Raw genomic sequence first — 17,657 nt, 5'->3', positions numbered from 1 at the left:
AAAGCTGGGGTTTCAAATATTCCCTGGGTCTTCTCCTCCCCAGGCATACATTTTAAAAAATAAACCACACTAGGGCATTTGGGGCAAGAGAGTTGTGAAAAGATCTGCTTTATGGAAACACAGAGCTCCGGCTGACTCGCTGACCTAAGTCACGGCATCCTGCAGCCAACTTTTTTTTTTTTTTTTTTTTTTTAAGTAAAACATAAACTAGAGGGCGGAAATGCAGAGTAGCTCTCGGTAGGCATTTTTCGATGGCAGAGACAAATGACAGGAGAGGGCGGAATGAATCGGGTCGTTGATGAGGCTCTGTAAAGGGCATTTGAAAGACCAGGATCTGTCCCCGGCCAGCGCCAACCGCCCATCTGGAAGTGGTGGGCTGTACTCAGGGCTACCCGGGAGACCCGAAAAGCCCCTCTGCTGCCAGGGAAAAGGTGAGGTCAGGGATGGGTGCAGCTCCTGCAGGGTGAATGGCCCTGGGCTGGGGTGCTAAGCACCTGGCCCCAAACCAAGCAAGAGCCTGGTGGCCTCACCAAGTTCTGGCTACTCGGGTGGGCTCTCGAGCTAGGCCAATGGGTTAACCCTGCTCCACCTCTTGCTGTGTGACCTTAGGCATGTTATTTAACCTCTCTGTGCCTCAATTTCCTTCTCTAAAAAAAAAATGCAGTTAAAAACAGAACCCAGTCAAGGGATGTTGGCTCAACATCTGAAGTGGGTGGATCACTAGAGGTCGAGTTTGAGACCAGCCTGGCCAACATGGTGAAACCCTATTTCTGCAAAAATACAAAAACTAGCCAGTCATGACGGTGAGTGCCTGTAATCCCAGCTACCCAAAAGGCTGAGGCAGGAGAATCACTTGAACCCAGGAGGCAGAGTTTGCAGAGAGCCGAGATCAGGCCATTGCACTCCAGCCTGGGCCACAGAGCTAGACAGTCTCAAAAAACAAACAAAACCAAAACCAAACAAACCAAACAAAAAACAGAACCCACTCTGGATGGGAGGGGAAGGCAGATGATACAGTCAAGTCTGGAACTGAATGTGGCCTGCAGTAAGCGCTGGAGAGTGCCCTTTTAATATTCCATTATTGATGCTCTCTCTCGGTCCTCGCACCCCCTGCAAACAGGCCGAATACTTTGGAGCTCAAAGCAGCGTGATCATTCCTGCTGCTCCGGCCCTAGCACCTGGTACAGAGCAAGCTGAGTGGAAGCTGCCGAGGGAAGTGAGGCTGGAAAGGACTTAACCTCGCTCGGGAGGCGAGGCGACTTTGGCCTAGGTCTCAGGTGACCTGGGGACTCCTGGGGCCTTCGGCGGGGTGTGGGGGCAGATGTAGGGTTAAGGTAGAGTTGGCCACAGGCCGCATCCGACATGCTAAGGGTCCATCCGGAGCCCTGTCCCTCCGCAGTAGGGACCAACCCTATCCCCAGCCCCCGGCAGCCTCTGAATCTGCGTGGCGCTCCTCGGGGAAGGAGCGCCTGTTATGCTGGGGTGGGGGTCAGAGGGGAGCCTGCGGCGGCTGAGCTCCTCCCCTGGCTCGGCCGCTCTACCTGCAGCAAGTGCGATCCCAGCTCCTTGGCGACACTGTCCAGGGGCCCGGTGCGACTCGGCTGTCCCCACGCATCTCCTAAACCTGGAGGAGGAAAGAAAGCAAATCAGTAAACTGCAGCGCCCAGCCGGATGCCTGGGCGGCAGGCCGGTCACGCGGAACCCCTGCACGCTGCCAGCCCTCTCCACGAGTCCCCCGCGTCCTCCAGTCGCTTCCCAGGCTCTGCAGCCGCCATCTGTGCTCTCATAGTCTCTCCTTTGCCCTCGGTTAAAAAGGAAAAGGCCGAGGGAGAAATCCCCGCTGTGGCCGGCAGCCCGGACGCCTCTGCGAGGCTGCCAGGCCCACCGCTCCCGCGGGTCGCCCACGTATTCATGGCCCTGAAATTGCCGTTTTATTTGAAATGCCACAAAGTAATCTAATCTGCTTTGAAATCGCCATTCTCGTGGCCAAATGGGGATATCGATTTGACCTGTAAATATTCCCCCAAGGACCCTCCTTCCCTCCCTCCTTTCTTTCCTTGCGTCTCCGGCAACTCCTCGTTTTCCCAAAGGCAGAGAGGCTAAGACAGAAAGTCCCCGCCGCCCAGGAGGCAGCTCTAGCCTTATAAAAAGCCCCCTACACGCTACCCCTCAGGCTCCCCAGCTCTCACACGGGGACGCGCTTGTGGTCCCCCTTCCAATCCGACAGCTTCTGCCTGGGAGGGGTATACCTGGGGACTCCCAAGAGCAGACTCCAATCTACAGGCGGTGGGAGAGGGATGGGTCACAGGCCGAACTGGAAAGGGTCCGTTGTCACATAATCAGGGACCCCGGGCCCCTCCGCTCAGCAGGCCTCCTGCCCTTCCTCACCACCTTCCCAAAGGCTGCCAAAGAGTGTTGCAAACCAGGGGAACTAGGGCCCTGCCCACCCAAGCTCTCCTCCTGCTGCACCCTTGGCCCGGCTCCTGCACCTCTCGAGACCCCAGGCTTCCCCTGCACACTCCGAGGAAGCAGGAAAGTCGGGCGAGGCAGTGGCGCTTAGCGCAGGCTGGAACAACCCCCGAACGCTCCCCGCAATCTCTCCGCTGGGAGCCTGGCTGTAGACCCTCCAACAAGCGCCGTAGCTGCCGCACCAGATGGCGAGGGTCGGTGCACCGCCTGCACCCCAACCCCCCCCCCCAGGACAACGCCCCACCACCACTGGGATCCCTGCGGAGTAAGCTCGGGGCTGCTGGCGCGTCCCCTGCCCCAACCCTGCAGGCCAGGCCCAGTACCAGCCCTCTGCTTCCTGCCTGCGTGCAGTGCCGCCAGCGCCGAACCAACGGCAGGACCCCCGACAGCGCAGGATAAGAGGGACGGGGATCCTCACCAGCCGTGGAGATCCTGCAGACCGTTCCCGGGGCTGCAAAGCCCTTCCTAGCGGGCAGCCCCGAATGGGTTTCCCAGGAGTCTCAGTGTAGTCACCCCAGACACCCCGGGTCTCTCAGCGGTCTCCGGGAGCGCCAGGGACACCTCCACCCAGGGCAGCGGGAAGGCTTCACAAAACCTTCCCTGTTTGGCAACTAAACACTTAAAAAAAAAAAAAAAAAAAAAAAAACTTAAACAAGCAAATGAACAAAAAACCCCAAAACTATTCCACGCCTAAAAAAGAGACGACTTTTAATTTCTCCTCCTGGGCTCAAGGACTTAGGGGCTTATCCTGGCTGAGGGGATGGCTAATTTCACAAGCTCGATCCCGGGAATTCAATCACAGCTCATTATTTGGAGTCCCCAGCCTCCACCACGGGGGCAGAGGTGGCTTTTTAACCTCGGGATGCGCTCCCCCGCATCATCATCACCGTGATCACAGCGGCGCTCCCTGTGCTCTCACCAGCAGGCCCTTCCTTCCAGACGCCCAGACACCCAGGCACCCAGACACCCAGGCATCCAGGCACCCAGACACCCAGGCTGACGGCCTGGTGGCGGCAGCATTTACAATCGTTTAACCAGCAATGGCAAGAACCAAAATTTGAAGGCTCTGGGGTTTGGTGAAGTAAGACTTTACTAAGGACCTAGGAATTCTGATTTCTAAAAATGGACAAATGCACCCTGGTGACTGTCCTTTTCTCTGCTGCTGGGTCGTTCCTGGGGTTGGGCAGTGTCCTGGAGCCACCCTCGCCTGTGTGGTGCTGAAGGTGAGAGTAGCACCTGGGCCCTGGCTTCTTGCAAAGCCCATGACGGGAAGACTTGGGAGAAATCTGCACCTAGGGAAATGAACCCCAGACCAGACTCTGCTACCGGGGATGCCCGAAAGCCGTGTTGAAGACTCTGGTTCTACATGCAAATGTGGGCACACGGGACAATTTTCTGCATAATTCAAATACCCGCACACTTCAAGAGAACTTGTCTGTCCTACCATTACAGTTTTTCTGTATTTCCCCAAAGCCTCTGCTTTGCTGGTGGAGATTTGGTGCAAACGTCCCTTTCTGACCTGGTGGAGGTGGCCCGGCGCTAGATGTTCCTCCCAAGAACCCCCGTGTCTAGGCCACCCCACCCTCCGGCGGTGGTGGTGGCGCTGCCAGCTCTTCCATTAGAAACCAATGCGGACGAAGCTTTTTCACTTAGCCCATAAAAATCTACTTTGGGCTGAATGCAGAGACTAAATAAAGATTTGTAACGAAAGAAAGTTGTCTCGGTATGTAAAGCGATAGACGTCCTGCAAAAGTGAAGTGCTGAGCACATGGCCCTTGTCTGGACCTAACCAAAGGCTTTATTTCAAAAATAGGGGGTGGGAAGAGTCTGGGCTAGGCACCTTGGGGCTATCGGCTCCCAGCACTCACTGCTCTCCTGGAGCAGCCAGGGGTCCCCGACCCAGCCTGTAGCTTCCTGCCAGAGTGGTAGAGGGGTGGGGGGAGGGGTGCAGTAATGGGGGCTCCCTGCACCCCTGCAGAGCACTGCAAGATCTGTGGGGACTCTGTGCTATTGGAAGTCAGGGATGACCAGGTTGCTGGGACCCCCAGGGAGAAATGGAGGGAAAGGGAGCCAGCACCTCCCTCCCCCCTTCCCCCCAGCACCTGTGAGTGTGTGCTTGTGGGTACCCACACCCTGCCTGCTGTCCCTCACACCACGGACTGACGGACGCTGCCTCTAAGCGATCTTTCCAATCTTTCCTCTCCGGGAGCTGGCCCTGGAGGGGGGGGTACCTCCAGATTCAGGTCACAGACTACAAACAGCACCACACCAAGAAGAGCATTTGGGAGCGAAGGGGGAGAGAGGGCCTGAGCTGTGAGGTGGCCCCCCCTTCCTGAGGGACCTAAAGGGGACCTGTAAAGGAGGTACAACAAACCTCACACCTTCACTGGGTGGTGGCTGGGACCGTGGGTCCAGCTGGGGAGACCAGCGTGGACTTTGGTAGGAACACCACGTTAGAAGGCCATTCGTTCTCTCACTGCCCCTCCGGCAACCTCAGGCATCTAGAAACAGTGACAAGGACTCCTCACAGGGTTCTTGTGAATATCAAATGCAGTTAACTACAAGAAAGTGCCTGCCCTACTCCCAGTGCTCCAAGGAAAATCACACCTGGGAGTGTGGAAAATCTGGAAGAGTTTGGGAGCCCCCACCTGGGTGCAGGGGTCTCACCTCCTCCCGACTCCTCCTCCCCAGTTTAAGACGCTAGCTGGGCCCATCTTTGGGGTCTGATCTCCAGAAGAGCCTGAACTCTAACCTCTATTTCTCACCTCCAAAATGGAATTTTATGGAATTAAATGACGCGGCCCAGCCCGAGGCCCGGTGTTTGCCACACTTGGTGTAGCCTGCTCTGGCCTTCCCACCCCCTCCCTGCCAACAGCCTCTCCTCCCCCAATTATCACCCTCTCCAGAGGGCGCTGGGGGGAAAGGGAAAGGGGTGTCCCTGGGGAGCGTGACCAGTGGCCCTCTGAGGACGCTAGGTCACACTTTCGGATTGCAAACCACTCTGAAGTCGAGAAGGATACGTGTTGGAAGGAGAGGTGGGGAAGGACTGGCTGCCTCTTTCTCTCCCTGCTCCAGGCAGCACACTCGGATCCTGGCGCTTTCCACGCTGGCAGCCTCTTCAGCTCCCTCACTCTCGACCTCAGCGTTTACCACCCAGAAGCTGCGGCAGGACCCCCCTGCAGGGGCGGTGGTCTCAAGGGGCTCCCCCGGGGACACCAACTGCCTGGAACCTGTGCCAGGGCATAAGGAGGGAGTTTGGGGCCAGGTCCTCACCTCGCCGCTCTAGGACAGCCTACAGCTTGAGACTCTAAGCCTCCTTTCCCCATCCAAGGACCCCAGTAAATTGTTGCAATTCGGGGCACCTCTGCGGGCTTCAACCCTTCTCCAGCCTGGGGGCATTCCTGTTCTCTCCCAGGTACCTGAAAAGCTCCCCCTTGAACCCTTTTACAAACTGGGGATAGGGTGAGAAGGGGGTGGTCATGGGGACACCCCAGCAGGCCTCCCTTGGCCCACGGGGAGGGGCAAGGAAGGAGGCTCCTAGCCTGGCCAGGCTTGTCGCCTGCAAGTATCCTACTTGCTCTGAGGACAGACCGAAGGCCCGCACCTACATTTCCGGAGCCCAGACCCGGGGTGTGTGGACACAGCCCCAGCAGCTGCTGGCTCCGAGAAGCTTGGCACCCACAGCCACCCGGACGCTTCCTTTCTGCCCCGGGGGCCAGGGATTCGGGTCCTCCTCCAGCCCCGCGCTGAATCTGCTGCGCGCACTCCAGCTCCTCGCCTCCAACGAAAGCGTAGGCCCTGTGCCCTAGTGTCCGCTTTACCACTTCCCGGATTGTCCCCTGTGCGCCAGCGGGCTTTCCCTCCTGGATCCCCTGTTGCAGTCCGGCAGGCTTCAAAGCAGAGACCGGGAAAGGTTTGTAAAGATCTACACTGTTCCTTTAATAAATCTGCATTTTTTCCAGGAGCCGTAGACAGCGGCCTCACACCTATGATGCCCTGATGTCTATAGGGTGAGTTTCTCTTCACCCAACTCTCCAAATCAAGTTGTTTCAATCTGGGAAACAATTCCTAAGATAACCTGGCTTTGCCCGGCATGCTCAGGTGGAAGAGGTGATGGGGCACCTGTAGCTGAATTTAAACCCAAAGGCTCCTGGTCACTGGACGAGTTCAGACCTTGAACGCCAACTCTTCTTGTGTGGGCGAATGGCAGTTTCTGGAGAAGCAATTCCTTCTCCCTCTTTCACCCGCACACGTCTTGGGTCTTTTGGGTTGGGGAAAGGGAGATGGGGAGACTCAACCTTGGTTTCCAACTTCACCACTGAGCCGGGTCCTGGGACCAGTTGGTTGTGCCAGGTTGGTGGTGGCACTGCTGAGTCTGGTGCTGGAGATGCTCCTTCCTACCTCCAAGGAGCAGAGGCTGCCCTGCGTTCTGCTGCCTGTGGTCTAGAGTAGCTACAGCCAGGGAGCAACTGGAGCTCACCTGCCCCAGAGCTTTCCCAGTTTCCAAAGCCCTTCTCTCCAGAAGGGAAGGCCACACTTTGCAGGAGGGCCAGCTGGCCAAGTTTCGAGCCCATGTCCAAAGCCAGCTTTGCTCTCCCGTCCTCCTCCCCATCCTATCTACCTCCCACTTACTAGTTCACTGCTGAAAGGGAGAAAAGATGGCCACCCTGAAAGCAGGGGTCTTCAAAGTCCAGGCAGTGAGTCCCCCAGCTCTGCCATTCAAGACTCCTTTAACCCAAGGAAGATTGGGAGCTCACAGGGAGGGGTGAGTGGCGTCGGAACAACACTTAGGATTCCCCCCTTGGGGCACAGTTCTGCCTGTGCGACCTCACCCTTCATCACAACAACCTTGTGCATAGCTAACGGGCCCATTTTGCAGACAAGGATACCAAGGCCGAGCAGCACAGCATGACAGCAGGGCCTCAAGCCCGGCTATAAATGTTGAAAGGACTCCCCAAGCCCTCAAACTGGTTATTGAGCTGGGTGGTTACCCTGGCTCTGGTGGCCTCTCTCTGCCTTGGCACACAGAAACCCCTTTGAGCTCTTCTTTGTCTTGCCACCTGAGGAGACCTGGGTTAAAGGGGCAGAGGCTGGCAGGCTCCTGGGTGCAGTGGGGTCAGAACAGGCTCCACAGGACTCTCGTGGCAGCAACTGGCCTGTTATTGCCCTTGCTATGGGGCCTTAGGAAAAGGCTGTGTCCTGTCTGGCCTCAATTTCCCCAGGCATGAAGAGTTAATCTGGTGATTCTTGCAGTTCCTTAGGACTATGCTATATATATATATTTTTCTTCCAGAGTCCTAAGTTGGTCTCTAGATTCTTTAACCCAGCAATCTGCTTGCTCTCAGGCAAGACCACCCTTGCCAGATTAATGCCTCATGGGTCTTTTTCACCTTGCAGTTGAGAGCCCGAGGCGATCTGGGAGCCCTTGCCACAGCTCGGCACCACCCCAGCCCTAAACATTCCTAGGGCCACCACCCTGACCCTGGCAGCTCAGACAAACCCCAGTCCAGCCCTGCAGCCATATCCAGAAACCAGATTCCCTGAGAAGAGGTTAAATCGATCAAGATGCCATTCCATTGCCACTCTTTGGAGCTACTGGAAGGGTGACCAGTTTGCATAAATGGATTCCAGTTCGCATAATGGAGGTCTCTCTAAATGCATCTTCTTCCTCTGCCCCAAGCTCCCAGCTTCCCTACTCCTCAGCCCCAGACTGACGTGACCCAACGGAGTTGCCACCCAGCGCTGCAGGACCCAGATCCCAGAGCCGTCCTCACGAATTCCAAGGATGCGTGTCCACCCCCTCCAGGTCTGCCCCTACCCCAGGCATTGCACGAATGGAGTCGGGAGGAACTAGGGCATTGCTCCCTTCTCTTTCCGAGGAGTACCCTACAGGTTCAGGGCCTTTTCCAAAACTCTAGGGCCAAACAGCCCCTTCCAGAGTGCCAGCTTCCAGGGTCACCCCCCCCCAAAAGACACACGGGAGGCCCTTCAACTGCTCCCAAATTTGCCACCAGGGCAAGTTGCTCAAGGCCTGAACCCCAGAAGGACCCACCCCCGCACACACTCAGGGCCCAGCAATTCTGAGCCCAAATGCCTGGAGACTTGCTTTCCAGAGCCAGAATGCACAGACCGGTTTAAAGGTGGCTGAGCCGTACACCCACCACTTCGCAGCGTTTAACAGGCTCCCTGGAAACCCTCCAACCCCGAACAGCTTTGAGCAGACCTTTTCTCAGCCTTCCCTTACTCATTTCTGGTTTAATCGAAATCATTGACCACAAATCATTTAATCTGTGGATTGTTTCTTCGAAAGCTTTTTTTTTTTTTTTGCTCTGTTCCCCAGGCTGTAGTGCATTCGCAGCACCACAGGAAGGAAGAGGATAAAATAGGTAGCCAGTGTGGAATCCTGTTCTCCAATGGCTTATCTGGAAAAAAAAAGCCAGTGACTTTTTTTTTTCCATTTCCAAAGGGGGCAGAGGGCAGTAAAGAAGGCTGAAGCCTTGAGATTCCACACCTGCTTTGTTGCATGCGGTTAAGAAACGGCTAATCGCTGCAAACCAGTTACCACCGTTCCTCCCCCGGTGGGAAGGAGACTCATAAAACCGAATGCTCTTTTAATTTCCCCTGAAACTTCTGCCGAAGTGGAATCTTCCCTACTTCTCTGCCAAGGGGTCACCCTTGAGCAGACCAGTAGCGACCACCTTGGGCAACAGCTCTCAGCGGGAGGGGCTGGGCTGGGACAGGGGCGTCTTTGCCTCATTCTGAGTAGGAAAGGGAGGAACCTGCGCTGGGCTCAAGGACTGCTGCGCTGAGTGGAGAGCGCCCTGCCCCGGGTCCTCCCGCGCCTGGCTCCCGGGCCGGTGCGCTGCGCTGCGGGGCTGGAGGCCGCGCTTGCAGACCTGCCCTCCGCGCTCCACCAGGGAGGCGTTGAGAAGCGCAGCTCCAGACCCAGCGGCCAGCAAAAATAACAGGCTTGGCAGCCCCTAACGCAAAGGGTCGAACTTTCCGATTTCTAGGAGAGCGCCTGGCGGGGATGGCGCTCTGGAGGCGTCCTGCGGCCTAGGGACACCTGTCGCCTGTTCTGCCGAGACCATCCCGTGCCCTGCGGCTGAAGTTGTCTCCCTACCCCGGCGCTGGCTCCCCGGGCTCCAGAGGCCGGCACACCACTCCCAGCTCCTGGACCCAGAGGTCTCATCAGGCCCCCAGAGCAGCGCGCCTCCCAGCAGAGTAAAATCCTTCTGGCCAGGCCGCAGCGACCCCGCTGCTGGAGGCAGAGGCGCTGGAAGACGCTCGGCCAGGAACCCTTGGGACACCAAAAACGAACGCTGTGGTGACCAGGCCTTCCTGAGACCTGCTGCTTGGAGGTGCCTGGCTGGGCGGCCACCGTCACCAGCGGCAGCCAGCGTGGAACGTGGGACAGTCCACCCAGCGCACCACCATTTCTTTCTGTTCCGAGTCTTCGGAACCGCGTGTCCCACACCCCTGGCCCACTGTGGCACATTTCCAATCCTAAAAAGAACGGCAGCGCTCAGCTTCGTCTGCCATTTTTGAATTAATCGGCCCCCTCGCTTTCAGCCGGATCTCAGCTCACCACCCGAGGTTCTCTCCTGCCCTGACCTCCCGCCCCAGTCTCACGAGCGGCTCCGGCTCCACACGAACGCTGGCTCTGCGCCTCAGCCCGCAGTGCCTGGGCCTCACCGTGATCCCCGCTGACTCCCAGCGCGTGGAGCAGACCCCGCTTCACCTCCTCCAGCAAGAGAAAAGAGAGGGGGGAATGAAGAAAATATAAAGGGAATTGTAGAAAGAAAGAAGGAAGGAAGGAGGGAGGGAGAAAGAAAGGAAGGAATAGGGGAAAGCAAGCAAGCAAAACAAAACCAGGGTGAACTTCCAAAGGAAGGAAGGAAGGAAGAAAAGGAAAGAAAACAAACCAATGCACTGGCCAAGGAAGGAATGAAGGGGGAGGAAGGAAGGAGAGGGAATGAAAGGAAGAGGAAGAAAGAAAATCATAAAGAAAGAAAAAATAAATAAAGAGAAAGAGAGAGAGAGAGAGAGAGAAAAAAAAAAACAAACCAAACCAGAATGCCTTGGCGGAGAAAGGAGGAAAGGCAGAAAGAACAAAACCAGAAAGAACTCGCGCGCTGTGCGGGCTTGGGGACCGCTTGCCCCTGGAACAATTCGTAATTCGCTCCCACCCAGCTCAGGAGAGGGTTTGGTCGCCTCGGCCGCCTCGGCCCTGGCCCTTCTACCCAAGCCAGCACCGAAGCCAAAGACCCTCACGCAACCTCCCTCAGACGCCCCAGCTCTGGACGCCAGGCCGCGGCAGCCCCTCCGGGAGAACCGGCTTGCGCTTCCCGCCTGGGCCGAGGCCGCCGGGCTCCCCAGCGTTCCCGGCCGCCCACCTGCAGCCTCACCTTCCGGGAAGACGGCGCGCATCTTCAGGTAGCTGGTGGTGAGGCGAATGATGGACGCTTTGTCCAGCTGCGAGGTGATGGCCGACGGCAACGGGAGCAGCTTGGCCAGCTCGTAAAACTCGCCATTTTCCTTCTCCCTCCTGGTCTTGGCCGCATTCTTGGACTTCTCCTTCATCGCGTCTCGGCTCCGGGCATATTAAACCCGGCCGTGCTCCAGGCCCGCGGAGCCCCGCTCTGGCGGCGGGGATGGGGAAGGGGGCGCCGGGAGCCAGCTGAGTCCGCGACGCGGGGCGCAGGCAGGTGCGTTGGGCCTCCCGGGGCTCCGAGACGCCTCCCCGCAGCCGCCGGGCCTGAGCTCCGAGCAACCCGGCGGCGCCGCCCCGCGCTCCGCCCGCCGCCGACCGGGGCGCAGCCTCCTCCGGGCCGGACAGTCCCGCGGCACCTGGATCCCCGTTCCTGCTCGCTCCTTCTGGCGCTTGCCTCCTCCCTCCTGCCTCAGCCTTCCTGGGGGTGTGGGGGCGGCGGGCGCGGAGGCAGGGGCTCTGCTTACTCCTTCTCTGAGTGTTCGCACCGGCTGCGGCTGCGGCTAGGCCCCTCCGGACCGGAGGGCGGCGAGGGCGGCAAGGGCGGCGGCGGCCGGGGAGCCATGGAGCGGGAGGCGAGCGGAGGGGAGCGGGCCGGAGGCGGCTGGGGCCTGGCCCGGGCCCGGGCGCGCTCTCCTGCCCTTTCTGGCGGCTCCCTGTGTCTGGAGACGCGGCGCCGGAGCCCTCGATCTGTGGCGAAGCGCAGCTGTTACCCGGTCCACGTGCGGCCGAGCCGCGTTTGTTTATGGCGGACCCGCCTTCGGGCGGAGCACTGGCCGCCCGGGTCCGGGAGGGGGGGGCGGTAGGGGGGAGGGACCGCGGCGGGGGCGGGGGCGGCGAATCTCGCCTCCGACCCCGCCGCGGCCCTGGAGTTACAGGCGCGCCTCCGCGTCGCTGCCTCCAGGGACTCTCCCCGGAGAGACCCGCGAGCCCCCCGGGCTCGGGGAAGTCGCGGTGAGTGCACACGGTGCGCCGCGGGGACCTGCTCCTGAGCGCGGGTCGCCGGACCCCGGAGCTAGGATGGGCGGCGGGGAGGGCGAGGGAAGGAGGGGTGCCAAGGTGTCCCCTGTGGCTCTTGGGCAGGTCACCAGCAGGCGCGACCGAGAGCAGGCGGCGCCATTCGCCGGCCAGGCACCCTGCGGTGGAGGGCCGAGCCCTCCGAGCGTGCGCTGGTCCCAGGTCCTCGCCCTCCTTGCGTCGCAGGTCCAAGAGCTGAAAGGGGGAAAGCCAGGAGTCCCCCTCCACCCCATTTCACACAAGAGAACTGCATGAGTGGCTCCGAAGTGACCCTCTGCCCTTTCTGTCCTCGAAACACTAAGGTGAAAAGAGACAGTCGCATTCTCAGGACGAGCGGAAGGCCGCAGGGGTGCGCAGGCCAGGGAAAGGGAGGAGCCGGGTAGCCCAGCCTAGCGGTGAGGCCTCTCCCAGGGCGCCGGAGCAAACAGGGCCCAACTGCCCGGGCGGCCGCTCAGCCGGATCCAGAGCAGCTGGAATTTTGGGGGATCGCCGCTGGGTGGGCACTTAAGGGCGAAGGTCTCTGAGCCAGGTCACAGGGTGGGCGGAGGTGGGGCCCATGGTGATGAGGCAGAAGGCAATCGGAGAAAGAAGGCACCATTGAAGACGCGGCCACCGGGCATTCCGGAGGTCTCCTTCAGGTTCACTTTGGACCTAAAGAGTCCTTTTGTCCCTCCTCTGTCCTCTCCTGTCCCGCTCCTGCAGCCTGGAAATGGTGTGCGGTCCAGAGCCCTCTGTGCACCCCTGCCACCGCGGTCTCATAACCCCACCTCTTCCAAGAGTCCAGCTTCCCAGGCGCCCCAGTCCAAAGACAGGCGCAGAGAATGCAAGGCAGTTCTTTCCTTGGCATCGACATTACGTGGGACTCTCGGCCGTGTGCCGCAGGGTGCAGAGCTGTGGGGCAGTGTGGTGCGTGATCTGGAGGTCAGGACGGGCCGGGAGGACACCTGGCTGCGGGTGCAGAGATTTGGGTGCCCAATGTCACCGCTCTCGCCACCCGCCCAGGATCAAAAACCTGCTGCTCCGAAAACTCGCTGTCGGACAGCGACTGAGTACCCCTTTCCTTCCCTTCACCAGGGAAGGAAAGGCCTGGCTTTCGGCAACCGTGCCTGCAGCTTGGACCTTTTCCCGGTACCCCTTTGAAGGTCAAAAGTTCGAAGGCGTTCGAAGCTGCGCAGGCTCCCTCCAGGGGATGGAAGGTGTGCGCAAATCCCGGCTCGCCTCTCGCCTGTCCCTAGCCCCTTGCGAAGCCCAAATCGTGGCCAGAGCTTGCTCACAGCGGAAGTGCTCCGAAACCGCGATGCCACGCGAGCCGGGCGCACAGAGAAACGTGCTTTCCTTTGGGATTTCGGATCCAGGAGGGCTTTCCTGTTGCAGTGGCTTGAGCACAGGGCAGTGCGCGAGCGGCGCGGGTCTGCAATACTCAAGCCAGAGGAGTCGGGCCCACCTCGGCGCCCAGGACCCGGCGCCTGGCTGCGCTGATAGCTGCCGGCTCGGGGCCTCTGGGAGATAGGGGCTCCAAGAGGTTAGAGGCTACCGACCCGGTCCCCCGCCGCAGCTTCCGCAGGCGGCCCCCTGAGCCTGCTCTGGCACCTCCTGGGCTTCGGGAGGATTTAACGCGGTTTCTCACCCCCACGACTTCCGACCCTCAATTATGGACCGCGGAGAGTTCCTTGCGGGACTGAAAGGGATTACTCAGATCGCAGAAACATGGCTAAGTGGAAGTGGGAGAAACCTGACAAGTAACAGGAACGGAAACTTTCCTCAAGGTAAATTTCCCGGATTTTACGGGAAAGCGCACTTGTCTTCCCAGGCGCAGCCTCTGTTCACGCGTCCTCAAGACGGGTTCGAAGCGTGCGCTGGGGGAGGTAGCTCAAGGCCGTGTTCGAAGAATGGAAGATAAGTGGGGGTGAGATGACCCAACGCCTGCTCAGCAGCTGCCCAAGCACATCCTTTCGCCGTACATGCGCGCGCGCACACACACACGCACACGCAGCTGTGGGTCTGGGGTCCCCGACAGCACCACGCGAAGTACCAAAAGTACTCGGGCACCGCACCTCGAGGCTTCCCAGGTAGGAGGGGCAGTGATGCCTCAGTGGAATCGAGAAGGAAGAACCCCAGCCCTTGGTGGGGCCGTCCCGGAGCTCTCCCTGCCTGACGGGGAGCCTGGGACCCTTGGAAAAGGACTCTTAGCGAGAATACCCACAGGCCATATGTGGGACACTTAGTAAGGTGGACGCTCTATTGGAATGGAAAAGTACTGGGCAGGTGCTCACTGAAGTCCTCAGGAGCAGCGGTGGTGACAGCAGGTTGGGACACCTCCTATGTCTCTCTTTTCTGGCGCGGGGAGAAGAAATTCCGGGTCTGGGCATTGGGCCTAAAGCCGAAGGCCCAGCTCAGAAGGCCCGGACCAGCCTCGCGGGCCCCAGAGGGGAGGTACAGATGCAGCACACGACCCCGAGTCCGAAGCACCGTCAGAAATGGCGGCTCACCCACTGGCCCCGAAAGAGCTTGCAGAGTTGGGAATGAAAGGAGACTGGGGCCTGGGAAAAGGCGGCCGGGAGAGGGATCGGACGCACTGGGGTCTGGAGCTCCCAGGGCGTCCCTACCCGCAGTCTGTCCCGCGGCGCGTGCGAGCAAGCCGCCGCTTACCCCGCCTGTTAGAAATTTTCCATTAGGAAACTTATCTGGAAGAAATTCAGGCCCCACGAGGAACGAGGCGGGGCCGGATCGCCTCACAGCTGCTTGGATTTTCCGCTTCTGATGCTCCGCAACTGTTTTTCCCCAGGCCGCGCCCGCGCCTACCTGAGATCCATCCCCAGCGGAAACCGACTTTCGCTAGAGATCCAGGGAAGAACTCCCAGCTGTTCCCCTCAGGATGAGAGAGGCTGTTGTAGTGGCGGCGGGAGATCAGAGACCTTGTCCCTAACGAGGTGGGGGAGGGGAAAGAATTTCCAACCTCTGAAGTGGAGTTTAAGAACTTTCATCGCCCCAGCAAGCAGAGGCAACAGAAAATCCAGGACTGTGTTAATTCAAGCCTATTTGGTTTATACACCCTTGTCTACACCCACAATCAGTTTCGATATAGTTATGCCAGAAAAGTCCACTTGGTCCAGCATCACATATATGACCATTTCATGGCTAGGAGGATTTTTGGTCTGGACTATCTGAAAGATTCCTCGATTTTTCACTCCTTTCCTTATGTAAACCCTGTGGAGACGTCACCAACTGTCCTTGGGGTCATTGCTACTTCCAGAAAAAAACGGGCAATCACAGTATTACTACCCACTGTTTACAAGTAATTACAGGTACCCAGAGCAAGTCCAGAATAATTTATTACTCCAGAGACCAAGACAGTAATTCGTTCTGTTTGCTGTTTCCCCAAGTAGGAGAGATAAATGTATGTCTCTTTTTTGCTTGTTTTAATAAATTACTTCACTAGAAGTTATTCCTTTAGAGAAAGTGTTTGCTTTTAGGTTGGTCAACTTGTCTGATGATCTCGTTACCTGCAGCAAGCCCTGGCAGATCCGCCTGTGTGCCCTGGTCTAGAGCCCCCATTGCGCCAAAGCCATCACCCCCAATTGGCAGACCTCAGCTCTGTCTCCCCCAGGAGAGAAGAGGATGGGATGGAGGAATCACGGGGGTCGGAGATTATGCTCACTTCCTGCGCCGCCTGTGGGGGAATGGGGCTGCCTGAAGCTGATTGTCTTGGTTCTTCTCCTTGAACTTGGTTGTCTGGGATAACTTCGGGTTCGGGGATTGGGAGCCAGAGAGGGTCCCCAGTCAGTGCTTCTTGTCCCAGGATTTGCATAGCTGCTCCCCACTTCTCTATCCCCCTTAAGCCGATACTTTTAGGGGAATAAAAACGGCGTCCCTGGTAGTTAATGATAGTGATTAATTAATTAATGATAGTGACTAGCAAACTCCTTGAGAGAGACCAAAGCTGCACCTGGGTTGCCACACGTTCCTTCTATTTTTACCTGGGGGGTGAGGGTTGAGTCCTTTCCTCCGCATTTTCCTTTCCTACCTCCCAAGCTCTTTCTCTCTGGTCCCTGAGAACGCTTCGGAACTTCAGTGGGCCCCTTATGATACACACAGACATCCAGTGACCTCCAGTGAGGGTGGGGACCCATCTGGAACACCCAGGGTCGGCTCCCTGGGCCTGGCCAGGTATTCTGCGGAAAAGGACAAGGGAGTCCAGCGTCCAGCTCCGACCTCCTGGCACTCCCCTCGACCCCCACGACCTGCCGCCCTCTCCCAGAGGGTCTCGGCCCAGCTTAACGGAAACATCGCCTCAAAGTCCAGGGTCGGGGAGACGCAGCACATCTGCCCCCTAGCAAAACCCCTGCTTTCGGTCTAGAAACATTCCAACGGCTTCCAGGGAGCCCAAGACTCGTCTGTAAACCCCTGTGCTGGAGGAATCTTAGTCTGGTGTGCACTGAAATTCCTCAGTGGTTACATAAATTACCCACCGCCGCGAAATCTGAAAACCGGTTAGTTCATTAATGACGTAGGGAACCAGCCCTTCAAAGACATGAACCAAAAACTCCCATTTAAGAAACAAAACCTATCCACCTAAGATAAATATTTCTGTACATCAAGAAAAGCACAAACATACGGGGCTCATATTTTTTTCCTAAGCATATAATAATTGTGATAGCCAACCCTTAACATGGAATAGAGCTGCCATAGTCCTTTAAAGACACGGACTCATTTGATTTAAAAAATACAGGTGGTCTATTTGCAAAGCAACGCTATCAGTGAGGAATCTAATTCCTACTCTTAACAAATCTGTAAGAGGCACGCTCATTCGCTCATTCGTTGGAGGTTTAAAGAGAGAAAGTTACAGAAAGGGCGGCGTGCTGGCGGGCGCGCTGGGTTGGCTCCTCCAGCCAGGCCGGGGCCGGGCGTGGACATTTTCCCGCTTCGAGCGGATTTTTCTTTTACTTTCTTTCTTTGTTTTTGAAGGCCAGCGTGAAAGGTGAGTTTCCTGAGAGGCGTGTGTCGGGGAGCCCATTCATCCCTTCCAGGAGGAGGAGACCAAGCCCACGACCGAGGGCTGCTCCGGGTCAGAGGTTCCGACGCGCAGGGCGAGCGAAAGCCAGACTTCAGATCTGAGCGGCGGCAGGTCCACGCCGGGCGTAGGGACAGCACCCCATCTGGTCAGGCCCCGGGGCGTTGGCACTGGGGCGGTGACGGGTACCGGCAGCCAACTCTCCCGGCCCTAGGCCACACATACCTGGGCCTCGGGAGCTGCGGGCCACGCTCCCCACATTCCGGCACGCGGCAAGGGCGGCTGGAGCGGGCGCAGGGGCAGGCTTCCCGGTCGCCAGAAGTCTCGTTAATTCCGCGAATGGGCTCGGGACTCCACCCCCAGGCCTGGGCGCCCGCTCGGGGGGATTATTTCGGAGATACAATTCGTGGGCGTCGGGATCCTCACTTTTGCGCAAAAACCTCGGGACAGCCCGCGTGGTTAGAAACGCAGGCCGGGCAGGTGGGCGGAAGGGGGCGCAGTGTGCACAGCCGCACAAGCGTCTCGCGCACCTGGAGAAGGGATCGTTGGGTGCGCGCACACACCCCTGGTAGGGAGCTCGGTGCGTATCCCACTACGGTCTTGGGCGGCGTTAGGGCGACTGTGCGTGATGCTCACGTGCGTGCCTGGGGCCAGGCAGGCGTCTGTCCT

At 58.4% G+C, this 17,657-nt stretch overlaps 1 protein-coding gene across 1 annotated transcript in view; it reads right to left on the bottom strand.

Annotated features, from left to right (window-relative positions):
- Nucleotides 1–11,707, bottom strand: part of SIM2 (SIM bHLH transcription factor 2) — a 54,750-nt gene extending 43,043 nt beyond the window's left edge. Inside the window, exons 1-2 of the mRNA XM_017526223.2 lie at nucleotides 10,878–11,707; nucleotides 1,542–1,624 (exon numbers count right to left, since the gene is read on the bottom strand). Coding sequence (XP_017381712.1) covers nucleotides 1,542–1,624; nucleotides 10,878–11,052 — 258 coding nt within the window. The 5' untranslated portion in view covers nucleotides 11,053–11,707. The remainder of the gene's footprint in view (nucleotides 1–1,541; nucleotides 1,625–10,877) is intronic.
- Nucleotides 11,708–17,657: the final 5,950 nt, after the last annotated feature.

Source organism: Cebus imitator, unplaced genomic scaffold (assembly GCF_001604975.1).
Source record: "Cebus imitator isolate Cc_AM_T3 unplaced genomic scaffold, Cebus_imitator-1.0 Scaffold41, whole genome shotgun sequence".
NCBI lineage: Eukaryota > Metazoa > Chordata > Mammalia > Primates > Cebidae > Cebus > Cebus imitator.
The sequence above is the reverse complement of the archived record's forward strand: the minus strand, read 5'-3'. Positions and strand labels throughout refer to the sequence as shown.